Source organism: Salvia hispanica, unplaced genomic scaffold (assembly GCF_023119035.1).
Source record: "Salvia hispanica cultivar TCC Black 2014 unplaced genomic scaffold, UniMelb_Shisp_WGS_1.0 HiC_scaffold_187, whole genome shotgun sequence".
Taxonomy (NCBI): domain Eukaryota; kingdom Viridiplantae; phylum Streptophyta; class Magnoliopsida; order Lamiales; family Lamiaceae; genus Salvia; species Salvia hispanica.
The window spans coordinates 5,951-20,847 of NW_025951901.1; the positions used below are offsets into that span (position 1 = coordinate 5,951).

Consider the following 14,897-nt stretch of genomic DNA (forward strand, 5'->3'; position numbering starts at 1 on the left):
TTTTTGAGATTTCGAACCCAAATATGAGCTGAATACTTCCAAAACATAATTAAAATTTTTAATTTTAACTAAAAATAAATTTATATAGAAAATATTGGGTCAATCTAATTAGTGGGTACAACCCCTATTTAATTAATTTATTTAGAGACAAATAGCATCATTCAATTATTCCCAAATTTTTTTTTTATTCGTTGGTTGGGTTTCCCTTACCGGGATCCCTCTTTTTAAATGCGTTTTATAAAATGATTTAATGTGGCCGTTATTGGTTGAACGTTTGTTCGAATAATTCGAGTGCATATAATCACATTTTCAAATTTATGCCTTTCTCATTTTGCAATTGTGAATTTTAGTTATTTATTTTTCTTGACACGTTTTTGCCAAAAAAATAAGAAAGATTTAGGAGAAAAAAAGCATATTTTCGCACTTTGTTAGCTCCATTTTACATAATGGGATTTTAACTAACATTCACGAAAAAAAAGTTGCCTAATATTTAGGCTGCGTGACCTTTCACCAAGTCCATAATAATTTGCGACTTTGTCTGACCACAAAAATTATAGATAAGGAGTAATTAACAAAATTAATGGGGTCCCATAACATAGTTAAACACGATTAATGATATCATTATATGAGTTGTCTTGTTTAATATTCAAATACCTTTATATTCTTGCCCATTTTTACTAATTATAGAAATGATAATTTGACCCAATAAAATGAACATAATATATGTAAGAAAAATTATACATTTATTATTTATTAAATCACTAAACATAAATTGTTTTCAGAATTATTACGAGCCACATTTGAATTCATATTGGTCTCCTCATTTGTAGCCAATATTAATTGTTTTGCTATAAGAAATTTTTTTGTATTTATATTCATATTGCTCCTTTGGCATGCTTATATGTTAGTAGGATTTATTTATTAAACAAATCGACTAAACTTTCCCAAATCACAATATTAGGATACTAATTTGAGCACTTGATGTACAAATATAGCAAACTGGACAATGATGATTAATAATGCCTAAACCGCTGAACGACCAAACAATCGTTAAAAAAATGGGACCCACAAAATAGTCAATAGGCTAACATTTTAGTAATTGATTTAATTTACTTTTTTTTTATAAGTATATAAAAATGAGATCTACATTTTACTAATTTTTAAAATTTATTTTTATTTACAATTTATAAAACTTGTATCCAACATAAAGTAAACTAAAAATGGCAGATTGAGGGAATACAATGATAAATAATTTAAATTAAGTTATGTATGATAGTAATAAATATTATTGGTATTTGAGATAGTCATCAACCCTGCACATTTGTTTATATAAAAAATTTGGGGTATCTGTGAGGAAATAAAGTAAGAAAGCGTCAAAGTTTCCGTCTGATATTTGTGTTTAGAAGAGAGTGTGTGATCAATTGCCAGAATCCTTACCATTCTTCTTCCTATTCCTCTCTTACAAATGAGAGACTTAACATCTTGCTTCAGCGAATACGCACTTCAGATTTCCGATACATCGTGCTCGGCCTACTCACCCATTTCCTGCATTTCCCCAAACCTAACCCCTTCCCTTCTAAATGCCGTTACCTCTCTCTACAAAACAACTCTCTCCAACCACAGCCACATTCCGGTGACGCTGACGTGGACCCGGAACACCCTCTCGCAGTCGCAGGGCCTCACCATCTCCTTCGGCGACGACCAATCCACCTTCAAACTCACCACCAATTCCCGGAATCTTCCGCAAGCTCAAGGGCGCCAAAACCCTCGATTTCCACGGCACCGCAATCGAGATCTTCTACGATCTCTCCGCCGCCCGCTACGACTCCGGCCCGGAGCCAATCGACGGCTTCTACCTCTTCATCGCCCTCGATTCCGAGCTCGGCCCCATCCTCGGCGACATTGCGCCGGAGGCCTATCTCCGGAGACTCAAATCAGGGGCCCGAATCGCGAAATTCTCCCTCGTCTCGCGGCAGGAGCACTTCTCCGGAAACACGCTCTACTCCACCAAGGCCCGATTCCGCGAGGGCGGGCGGCGCACGACGTCGTGATCCAATGCGGGGGCGAGAGCGAGGGTTTGAAGCACCCGGTGCTGTCGGTGTTTATTGATAAGAAGACGGTGATAAGGGTGAAGAGGCTGCAGTGGAATTTCAGGGGGAATCAGACCATTTTTCTGGACGGATTGCTGGTGGATTTGATGTGGGATGTGTACGACTGGTTTTGCATCCCGGGCTCGGGGGCGGTGTTTATGTTCAGGACTAGGAGCGGGATGGATAGCAGATTATGGCTGGAGGAGAAGATGGTGCGGAAAGATCAGGATAAGCATGATTTTTCATTCTTCATCTTCGCATGTAAGAATCTTTGATTTTTTTATTTTTAATTTCGGGGGGGGAAATAAATTTTGGCTGTTCAATACTCGTGAAAAAGGGAATAGGAGCTTACTTCAATTTGATTTTTATTTTATTTTATTTTTCGTTGCAATTTGTGTTTGTGTAGTTTCAGTGTGAAGATGTGTAGATTGGAATATTCTCTATACTCCATGTTGTTGTGTGGTTTTTGAAGATTGAAAATAAAGTAGTTCAATCTTCACTATTTTCATGACAATAAATCATTCTTCAAGGCTTCGCATCTTTGTATGCCGCTGCCACTTGTATAATTCTTCTTATATGAGTAATTTTTATTGCTGATTTTTTCGTTTTTGTATTTTGACAAACTCCAGAATGAAATGCCGTTTAGAATGAAATGAAAATTTGATTTGCCGTTCATTGCTTTGTTCCGTTTACTCTTAATTCAAGATAATACTAGTACTATAAAAGCTGAAGAGTGGACACAGAATCTTCAAGACTTCTTCAAGAATCTTCAATACTAGTATTCTCATTTTAAATTTATGAGAATGTAGGATTGATAAATAGGTTTTATCTTCATTTTATCATGCAAAAACCAAAGTGGGAGTTTCTCTAATTTTGATTTTTCCTCAATCCCAATAAATAAGTAAATATGATCAAAGCATAAGAGACTTCCAAAATCTGATATTATTCCAATCTGCATTAACCTTTTGTATGTGCATATGGACCACATTCTCACGGGGCCCATATTTTTAAGTACAGATCTTTAAATGTAAAACCTCTTTGTTTGAATTGCAACTGGTTGTTTGAGTACATATGCCATTATAACTTCCATGGTGTCTTGATTGCATAGCTCCATTTATTTATTTTCTTTCCTAATTTAATTGAATTTAATGTTGGCTTGGTCGAGTACAGTCAATATATCCCGTGACCTAAGTTTACTTCTTGTACACTCAGATCCACGCTTTTTAATCATGGACATTGAGTAGTGAGTGAGATTCAACATGAAAAATTAATGATTTGGTGCACTAGACTAGTAATAATAATTCCAAGATTGGGATCTTGTTTTGGTAAGAGCGTTAGAGTAATTTATGACGATAGGTCTTCTTCCCATGTTACTATCAAGAAAAATATTAATACCAAGTGTTTATTTGCTCATAGACAATAATTTAACACATGAGTAAAACACACCAATTTCCATTTCTTAATTATACTCCATATTCCACAAAATTAAAATAGGAAATGGAGAAGCAAAGTAAGATGAAATTGTCACGTGACATAGCTGTGGTTTTCATGAGACCCAAAAGAGAGGAAGTTGCCTATAGTTTAGAAACATGTCAAGCTGTGCCATCTACTCTCCTCAATCCCATATTAATTTTGATATATGTCCTTACCTAAATGTTAGGACCACAAACTTATCCCTTCACTTAATATAGGCTTTTTTCATTTTCATATACTTATTTTTCATACAAACCAATCAATATTATATCAAAGTATTCAATCAAACTAGGGAAAGTAATTATTTCTTTGCCGGGCTTATTCTTCCGTCAACCAACAAACGACATGCATAATAGTAATAATGATAATGTAGTGTACAAAATATAAATGTATATGATGAGACATAATATGAAAAAATGGAGCAGACAGTTTTTAAAGGAAGACTAGTATGGCATGCTTATTAAAGAAGTAAATGGCGACCAACTTTCTGTAGCAAAAAATAAGTTTCCCAAGGCTCATACTCATAGTCATGGTCCCTCTTCATGTCTATGTCTTTCCCATGTGCTACATTTATTTTTATTACTACTATCTTTAAAATCCATGTTTTTTCATCTTCATTTCGTTACAACTTCTAAGCATCTTATATTAAGCCGTAATGCCATTCTACCAAAACTCTCCGATATCATCGGGATAAGAAAGCTGACAAAATACTCAGCCGTAGATGCCAAATTATAAAAAACAAATAAATTACTAATCACGCAAAATACGAATTAAATTTACGAACGGATACGGGAAATTGCAATAATTTTATATAAATTTTAAAAAAAGGTACATCCTAAAAAAATTACATAATTAAAAAAAAGCATAAAAAAAATACATTAAAAATGCAACAAAAAATGCATTTAAAAATACATTAAAAATGCAATCGGCTAACCGAATTGAGCCTACTATGGCGGTAGCGCATCGCAGCTAGCGCCCAGAATCGGCTAGAGCTGCGCCGATCAGTTAGCCTAAATTGTCGCAATGGAGGTAGTGGATCAGTAGCGCCGTGATGATCGCTAGCCTATCCACTACCTCCACTTGAGATGCTCTAATTCTATACACCTTTTAATCGAAAACTGAGTTAAAATAGTGATCACTCTACCAACTAGGCCATAATGTGACAAAATAGAATAACATGCAATGTATATCAGTATATGCTACTTATTCCTAGATTAATTACAAAGATTTGGTAGTATTTGTTTACGTTTTTTCTTCTTTTTCTTGTTAATGCTTTTTAAGAAAAGAAAAAAAAGCAATACCATCACATAAACACCAGCATATAAAATATATGGAGTGTTTCTGTTTATTAAGAAACCAAAATTTCATAACATCAAAAACCAATTTATTCAACCTCATGGCTCTCAAAATGCGAAAATGGTCATATTATAGTCAAATCTATTTGCATTCTCATTTTAATTTGGCAGTGATCAAGTTAAACCCAATGTTTCGTGTCCAGGACTTGTGGCCTAAATAATTTCTAATATTCCCACCATAAAAGCAAGGCCCAAATAATAATAAAAAAGCAAGGACTAATTCTTCACTTGGGCCCAAAAATTTACTCGAAAAATCGCTTTTGCTTGCGCATAAAATACAGTACTTACGTACATCATACATTATTTAATCCTATTAACATAAAATACAACATTACGCACATCATACATTATTTATTTCTATTAACAGAGAAAGGATAGCTACCGTTCATAAAGTTCTCAGCCTACTTTCCAATCCCATGTTCTGGATTGAAAATTGTCTTGTAAAAGGGACATAAATTTACATTTTCTACATAAAAATTTATCCCACGTGGAAGAGATATTTGAAAATATATTATACCTTCTTTAATTTTGAGAATGTATTATTACATCTTCTTCATACAAAAAGTAAAAAATACTTATTTTTGTTTGTCTTTCAATTTACCTTTTAAAAAGGTATAGTTACTTTCTTAAGATATATTTCTATACCTTCTCGAAGGTATTGAGAAATATATTTTCTGAATTTACCTTTTTCCCGATGATGCTCTAGGAGTAGTTCATCGGTCGAAAAGTAACTCTTGATACGTCTATTCTAATATTTCATTCATTTCCCAAAAATAATTTCTTTTAATCATTTTAATCTATCTCACAAAATTAGTTTACATTTATTTTTAAAAATACACTGCACATTACTCCACTAATGATGTAGGTTTCATTATTGAATGACAATATTTTAACTATTTTTTTCAGTGCACACTTTACCAATCTATCAAATTTATACAGTGTATATCTCTAAAATCTTTACCAATTTATATTCAAACTTACTAGTATATCTTTAAAAAATTTACTACTACTAATTTATAGGAGTATTCAAACTCATATCTCTAAAATGTAAAATCTTTGTTTTTAGGGGAAGTAGCCCTCTAAAAGAGTTTGAATTCAAAAATGTTCTTGTAAAAGGATATGACCGTTGTATTTGATGTGACTATGTATTGTGATATCCATTAATAATTATCCTCCAAACCGAAATCAAATACACACAGCACAACTATCTTGCTTCTAAAGTTTTTCAATCACGATCACCATTAGATTCAAAAGTAAGAAGAAATCAATCTTAATCACAAAAAATGGAAAAAAACAATCTTCAAACACTCAACCAAACAAGATGGAAACCTTAACAAAAAGATAGTTAGATCAGCAGCACAAGAAAAAACAAAATCCTAGTAAGGGATTATTGGATTCTATATGTTCTTGCAGAGCTCTTCTAATTTGGTGGATCTCAATTTCTCGCTTTCAGTCATCAACTGCCCAACAAAATCCAACAAACAAACCCACAAACATAAATAAATAAAATAAGACTGAAAAAGATTTGAAAAATATTGAAATAAAGTAACCTCTGCTAATTTGGCAAGGAGTTGCCCCTTTTTTGTGGTTTTCTCATTGAAAGCCTCAACCGATTCTTTATACTCTTTTTCCTATAAAATAAGAAGTCAAATTTATTGGAAGATGACAAAACACAACAGAAAACCTAAATCCAAATCTGAAATTTAAAAAAAATAAAAAAAATAAAAAAAATCACCTTCTTCTGACAGGTGACTCCCAACGATTTCACATCTCGATTCACAATTTCAACCCTTTTACAAATCGATGCAAGTTCCTTCCTCATCGGATCCGTCACAGAATCAAGCTCCTAACAAATTCCTCAACTAATCAATAATTCCTTTGGATCTAATTTTAAAAATTGAAAAAATAAAAACTGACTCCGTGAATTAGATGAAGGCGCTTGGCTTCTTCCTCGACGCGCGTCAACTGAGCTTGAACTCTGTCTCTGATCTCGGATCTCCTCCGCTCGATGTCGTCCTCCTTGGCGCGGAAGGCGGCGAGGGCGGAGGAGGTGGTCATGTCTTGGTCGTGGAGGAGGGGGCTGTCGGTGTCTGACATCTCGGACATCTTCTTCTTTCGCATACAAAACATTGTTGGAGACTGCTGCTGCAGCTGCTCCTCTGTTGTCATTATGCGCTGTGAGATGTTGTCGTTTTGCTTTTGTGCTGTTTCGCTTAATTTCTCTTTTCTGTCTCTCACTTTCTTTGTTTAAAATTCAATGACAGATGGTTTGACTGTGTGGATCCACCTTGCTTGCCTTTCATACAAATGTTCCACCCACTTCCCTTACTTTATTTCATCATATTTTAGCATTCACCAAATGTCACCCCCAATTCCATTTTTCTCATTACAGGCCAACAACTGCATCCCAATTTAAGGCTCATTTTCAGCCCTCACTTTTAATCATTTACGATCTTTGATGATTTAATTTTAATTGAAATCCAAAAATAAAAATGCAATATTTTAAAAACTGAAAATTACAAATATTAAAATACCCCCAAAATTAATAGTTATGTGTCTAAATTTCTTTGATCGTATCTTATTAGAGCTGGTTATGAGCCTGGGTCAGATGAAAAAAGTTTGTTGGCAATTATACTACGAGAAAACAGGTGGCACACCTTGGTGCGAGTTGTTTCGAGCTACTCCTGAGCTCGGTCCAGCTTCTTCTTATCCCCAAGTAGTTTCTCCAACTACTTTATCATTGATTATCATATGAAACACTCCCCTCACTCTATACAAGGGAACCCTCCACAGTATAAGAGGAAATTATAATAAATAGTTAAAAGTACAAAGAAAGTATTGTCCACATTATTTGCTTTTTCTCAAAACACATGTACAAAAAAAAAAATAGTCTAAATTTGATACATTATGCAGCCTAAAAATAAAATATTAATAAAAGTTAAGTGTATTTAATGCCTTTTTGTTGAAATCAATACTTCTAAAAAAGTATCAATTTTATTTGTACAATTGTACCCTTAGATATGAAATATAAATATGAAGAGACTAGAATTTATTCAATTGGATCATTCCATGAAATTTATATAAACAAAAATCAATATTTATTAAGGTTACATGATAATTAATTTAATTCTTTCTTATATATATAATACCAACGATAGTGGTAATACTTTTATTTTTCATATTTACTTAAAATGCTCTAAATGTTTGTATATTTACAAATAAGTAAAATTGAGTTTTGATCAATATACATACTTATTTCTATTAATAATCATGGGTTAATATTATAAATGATCATTAAACTCTGAGCATGTGTCAAATTAGTTCCTAAATCAATTTATTTCATAAGGAGTACTTAAACTTTATATTTCATTTCATTTAATGTTTTTAATTAAATTTTTTAATTACTTTATTTTAAATGGAAATTAAATTACATAATCTCTTCTATTTAAATTAAATATACTGAACTTTTTATCAATTGAATCTAGTATAATATTCATTTGCCACCAATTGAAGACTAAGAGTACTGGTTGCAATTGCAATTTATTGGAAACTATACAATTACAACAACTTCATGATAAAAAAAATTCACTATAGGCAAAGTAACAACTACCCTCAATCCCCCATCCATGTATGCCCAAGAACAAAGTAGTAATTCAAAATACAGCAAAAAGTTTCTTTAAAAAATTTCATGTTGATATTATCGTTTTACATTATTTTGAATAAAGAATGGTGTGGTAGTTAAATAGTTTATCAATTTCATTTAAATTGAAAAAATCTAACATATTCTAATCTATATTAGCAATAATAATATTAATTGCTATTATTATTAGATTATATCACAATTTATAATTGGAAAGTATATTAATATAATAAACTATTATGTATAATGTTACATTTAGTATATTATAGGTCATAGATTATTATACTAATGCAATAATGTTGGAAGGATTAGTTTTTGTAAGAGAGTAGGGAGATGAAAGAGACTTAAAGGGGCACGGGATATTTCATGTGATTTTTTTAAAAAATATTCTATTTTAAGATTTTATTATTTTAAAAATAAAATTCAAGTGGCAATCGATATAATGTGTTTAATATAATAAACAAAAAGAAAATTATATAAACAAAACTATAAAACAATTATTAGTATATTGATATATGAAATTATATTATAGTAATACACTATATTTTTAGTATAATTAATCGCTTGTCAGCTTAGTTAATATTGATTCCAACTTGGTATAATAGGAAAACAATTTTAAAGGACAAAAACTTAATGTTAAATTAAAAATAGTGTAAAAATAAATTATTGAAAAGAAAATTTAAGAATGAATGAATCTAATAAAAGAAATACGTATGAAAGTGTAAATTTTGGATTAGAGAAATGAAATTAAAAAAAACAACTAGAATTAAATAGAAGGATAATAGTGTAAAATTGTTTGAGCAATAAATGACTTATTTGAAACATTAATAGCCATATCATCTAAATTTACTAAATGTCATTTTATCTAATAAGTGGCTACGTAACATTATCCAAAAAGAAATGTCACATTAAATGGGACAAATGGAGTACAATAAACAAGAGTGGTCTATTATGGTTACAACTAAAGGATGTCAATGCAACTCGTAACGTGCCTGGCCTAATAGCCCAAAATTTGTAGGGTTAGGTGAAAATTTATAGTCGATAAAATCACATGCCGATTAGCCCACACCCGAGTAACCCGCAACTGCTAGGGCAGACCCAAAATCCGATGAGCGCTCGAAAATCCGATAAAATTTTTATTGCTCTATTTGTTTGACTCTAATTAGTCACATTCATTGATTATTTTTATAATATAGATAGCTAAATAAAATAACTTTCAATTTTATATTGGTTATATATTACATTTTTATTAATATAATAGTAAATAAATAAATTAGAAACTTCAAATTCATTAAAAATATTTAAATTTCTAAAACATGCTTTAAAATATTTAAATTTATGTTTTATTTTGCACAAATCTTAAATGTTATTATTTTATCAAATTTGTGTTTTAGTTTACGTATATATCTCAAATTTATCATAATTAAATATTTTATATTTTATAAATGTAACTAATTTTTGTCATTATTCATTGGATTGATCGCATGTTAATCTTATCGGTAGAACTTAAATAATCAGTTGGGCTAGTCCGAAACCCGAGCTTTTAGGGTAGGGTTGAATTTTATAACCCGAAAAATCACAACTCGATTAGCAGACTCAATTAATCAATCCGAGCGGATTGACTCGAAACTTGCTGGGCGGCCCGATTGACATGCTACCAAAATCATCACTGATATTTTTAGCAAATGATGTCTCTTAGTAGAAAAGGAAGAGACCACATTTGCGTTGGCAATGGCTTCATTTGTTATCATTACAATGAATCATGTGGCCTGCATATTCCTATATATACTTTTGTTTCTCAGTAACTCAACTAATACTCCATAAAGAGGCTTCTCACTTAGATCTTTAATTTATCGTTAGTTATTAGAAATAAGGAAAGAATGACGGTTGAAACACAATTAAAGCATACCATTGAACTCAAAAAATACATGACTGGCTGATCCAACTTCTTGGTCTACTTTAAAATGGTAATCCAATGACGTTTCTTGCATCCTCTCTGCAACAAGCATTCATTCGAATTCACTGCAAAAATTAATTAAAAATACTACTAGTAAATAAGGACAAATCAAAAGTCTAATTAAATTATCATACTAAATCTTTTTGTTATGCGATGCATGGCATGACACCAACTATCGAATTAATGACCAATCTTCGACAGTACACTATGGGCTACTACTAGGCGGAGGCGGCACAGAAGAACGTTGAAGTGGACTTTCGTATACTTGAAGCACATTGAGCAATACTGAAAAAGATTCATCGTGCATGTAATATCAATCATGCATCTCGATAAAAGAAGATGGTTGAGACAACACAATTGATTGGGCATGTGAAGAAGCCGTATCACTTGCGCCAACCCATCTCCATGTGGACCGCCTCAATTCCGATAATATCTAAATCTACACCCTTCTCTTCCCGAAGACCAAACTCACGACCTCCAACAAGAACAAGATCTCATCAAAAAATTGGGCACACTCTCACCGATTTGGAATCTGAATTTGAAATTTAAATTATGTTATTTTGTTATTTAATTAATGTAATTTTCATTGTTTGATGTTCATTTTAAAAATATTGCTAGTTCAATAAATATACTCCTCTATCCCCTAAAAATAAAAACATGTGAAATGACACGGGTTTAAACGGAAAATTGTTAAAGTAAGAAAGAGATTGAAAGAAAAATGTGTTAGTGAAAAATGGATTCCACCTAGTTAGAGTGACATAAATTTCCTAAAAAATGAAAGAAAATCTATTTTAGGGGGCACAAGCAGTATAAAATTTAATCATATAGTAAAAATGATGAAATGAAAAATTTTGTTGCAGCTAAATGAAAAATATACTACAATCCTATTTACAAAAACAGAAGAAACTAATTTCCTATAAACCGAAATTCTGAATCTCTGATTTCACTAACCTCCATCTAATTTCAATTGATTATTTTTAGAAGTTTGACTTATAATTAACAAACCACTACTATAATACTCTAGTAAAACGAAATTCTTGAACTCATAGTTTCAAACCAATGTTTGTGACTAAAATAATTGGAATCCAGTGTAGCTAAAACCCAAAAATCAAAGACGGAATAAACATACAACAATTAGAGTCACAAAAAAGAATAATGTTCCAGTGAAAGAAGAAAAAAGTTAAACATCAGATGGAGGTTGAAAAGATTTCAAGTCTGGCGCAGAGACGTTGACGATAGCCATAGCCCCGCTTCCTCATTCTCTGCTCCCACTCCAACTTCAACTGTGCCATTGCCATTACCATTCCCATTCTCATTTGAAGTAGTAGTAATGTTGTTGTTTGGTGGCCTTACTCTTGCTTTCTGCTTCAAGTCTTGACTAAATGTAGCAACTACAATCTGGAAAAACCAACCAGGGACTCAATTCATTTACTCTTTTTCAAATGGTATCAAAGTAGCTAAGTAGATACAATATGTGACTCATTTCTTGTGGGCACAGATTTTTAGGTAGTGGAGTTTAGCGGTTAAATAAGGAAAAAATAAAGTAAAAGAGAGAATTAAGTGTTGTTTACCTGAGTGGGGCCTGCAGCAATAAGTGAGCCGGCAACTGCGCCGCCATAGAAGTTATTATGGGAATCCGCCAGGTGAACGCTCAAAAGGCAAATTTTGGCACCTCCTTTTTCATTATACGTATGCGATCCATTTAGACGAATAATACTAAAATTGCCCTGCACCATTCACAACCATCAAACAACAATGTATAGTAGTACTACATACTTTCATAATCTCATCTCATGAAGATGCAGGGCAGACAGATTAATTAGTACCTCGCATTTTAAGTTTAAAACGCGCGCGGGAGGCGGGCAGAAAGATTTGGGCAGTGGAGATTGTACCCGAAGCTGACATAATGCACATTGAATCACAAGTCCTCTCAGAAAATGACCTAATCCTTTCAGCAATGTTCTGCGCCAACAACAACCAATTCAAAATAATACTCCTATATTGGATGATTAATTTAATGTTTACTAGTACAATACATATATACCTCTCCTGCCTCAACGTCGATTACGTAAGGTGAGAAATTGCTCCCCCGTTTCCACCATTTACATCTTCGTAGTATAAACAAAACACACACAATTTAGAAGCAATGAAGAAAATTCATAATTAATTTAGAAGCAATGAAAATTATAATTATAGATTGGATCTGTACAACTCAATACATATTACACAAATTAGTTTATAGTGAAATTACCAAAAGAGGCAGCCAAGGTTTGCCATTTACGGAGCCCTTAGGGCGGCCTCTACGCGCTTTTGTGGGCCCCGGAATCCTCCTAAATTCCGGCTGGATTCCTCCTCCCAGCTGTTTTCTCGGCCGCCCTCTCTTCCTCTTTTCCCTAAACCCGCCGCCGTTCTCCACCGACACCTCTATCATCGCCGCCGCAACTAACGAACCGCCCTCCGTCGGAACGCTGTTTCCGACGCCGCTAACATCCATTTTTCGACCTGAAAAAACATCATTCAACGGATTAAACAAAAGAATAGATTAAGGATTTAGTGTTTAACAATTCATGCATGCAAAAAAACGCACAAACACGTACAGATGTGTGTAGAGGAAGAAGAAGAAGAAGAAGAAGATTTTGAGGGTTTAGTTTTTTTATTGGTTTCAGATGCAGAGAATTAAGAAACGGCTGTTTGCTTTATATACGTGTTTAATTACTCACGAGATTTATTTTTATTCATGTATTTATTTTTAATTTAACGATATTCCGAAATTGACTTTCTCATTTTCTATTTTTATGGTTAGGGGGATTTTGAGGTTCGAGAAAATCGTATTAAACGTGGAATATTTGTGATTAATCAGGATATTTTAAATCGTTTTAGATTTGCATTATAATTATAAAGGGTATTTCTTTATAATGGAATTATTTACATATATATGCTCTTAGTTTTTATTTTTATTTTTTAGACTTGAATTTATTTATGAATACCGTTTGGCGTTTGTTTTATGAGTAATCGGAGAGCCATTAATATTTTTGACTAATTTGCAGCAAATATAGTAGCATAAGTTGGATATTTAAATAATCATGAAAAATGAACTAATGTTATTTTGCTAATAAATTAGTATGGCAAAATGACAGACGGATGGATGAGTATTTAACTGAATCAGAGCTGTACTTAATTAATTTCAAATTTTCAATAGGGCTCCCGCTCCAGTATTCATACGGATAAACTTATGTTATATTTTTGGGTAATTTATTTGTAATGCGTCTGAATAAGATGATAAAAATGAAAAATTAATATCCAAATAATCTACTAATATCGTAATATTATAAAATAATTAACTCCAGAATCATGATAATTGTGTTATGATTAGATATTCAATTATAAATGTTTGATAAAACATGAAAAATAAAATTTTTGAAATATAAATTTGTTACCAACTTAGCAAAATAATCTCGTAATTGGAGAATTTGTGGAGTATATATCTCAATCCAATTAACCCTACTAAAAACATTAGAATTTATTTTGAGTAGTACTTATTTAATTTGTATTTGTAACGTCCATATCAATGCAGTTTAATATCTTTTGTTACTTAAATGCAATGTAAAATGAAATATGAATTAATTAAAATTTAATCAGGGTCGACCATATCTGTAAACGCTTTGAAAAATACGGTAATTTCTCTCCTACTTTGCAAAACACGGTAAATTTTGGGTACAATACAAAATAAAAAATGTACGCAATTTTCTGATGGGTTTCTAATAAATTTTTTCGTTAGTAATTTCTTTACAGTTTTTATATTATCCATCAAAATTTTACTGAGGCATATATCAGTAAATAATACTCCATTAACCCAATAAAAAAAAAAAAGATAAAAATTTTAATATTGAAAAATTATAGTCCCAGTGAATCAAAAACCCATTAAAATAAATTTTAGTTTTAAAGTTTGAAAAAAATTACCCCCCGGGTTAAAAATAGGGGTTTTTTTTCCCTTTCTTTGAAACAACTTTACTTTTTGATACATAATTCTTTTTACATATATACCACAAAATATGTCTTACCGTCAAATGTATTTCATGGGCGAAAACCATCATATATTCATATTAGAATAAAAATGAATTTTCACCATCATAAACCCGATGGGAAAACATAGGTGAAAATGTCGATTTTTCTGTTAAAAAGATTAAAATTTGATCCAACGTTTTGCACATTAAAACGCACAAATACCTATGTTTAAAATATATCTTAAAAGGATCTAAAAATATAATATTATTTCGGTTTTTTTTTCACTTTTTTAAATTTTTTATGCCCTTTTAATCTTTTCTATTACACCAGGCCTTTTTTATCTTTCCCTTTTTTGTCTCCCTTTTTCTTTATCTTTT

The 14,897-nt window shown here is 31.9% G+C and overlaps 1 protein-coding gene and 1 pseudogene across 1 annotated transcript; one reads left to right on the plus strand and one right to left on the minus strand.

Annotated features, from left to right (window-relative positions):
* Positions 1-1,357: 1,357 nt before the first annotated feature.
* Positions 1,358-2,656, plus strand: LOC125198681 (annotated as a pseudogene).
* A 3,546-nt stretch (positions 2,657-6,202) lies between these two features.
* On the minus strand, positions 6,203-7,131 carry LOC125198680. The gene is made up of 4 exons (XM_048096990.1): positions 6,836-7,131; positions 6,654-6,764; positions 6,469-6,549; positions 6,203-6,378 (listed from the first exon to the last, which is right to left on the minus strand). Exons 1-4 carry the CDS (start codon positions 7,085-7,087, stop codon positions 6,316-6,318), a joined length of 507 nt encoding a protein of 168 aa, XP_047952947.1. The 5' UTR covers positions 7,088-7,131; the 3' UTR covers positions 6,203-6,315.
* Between the last annotated feature and the right edge of the window lie 7,766 nt (positions 7,132-14,897).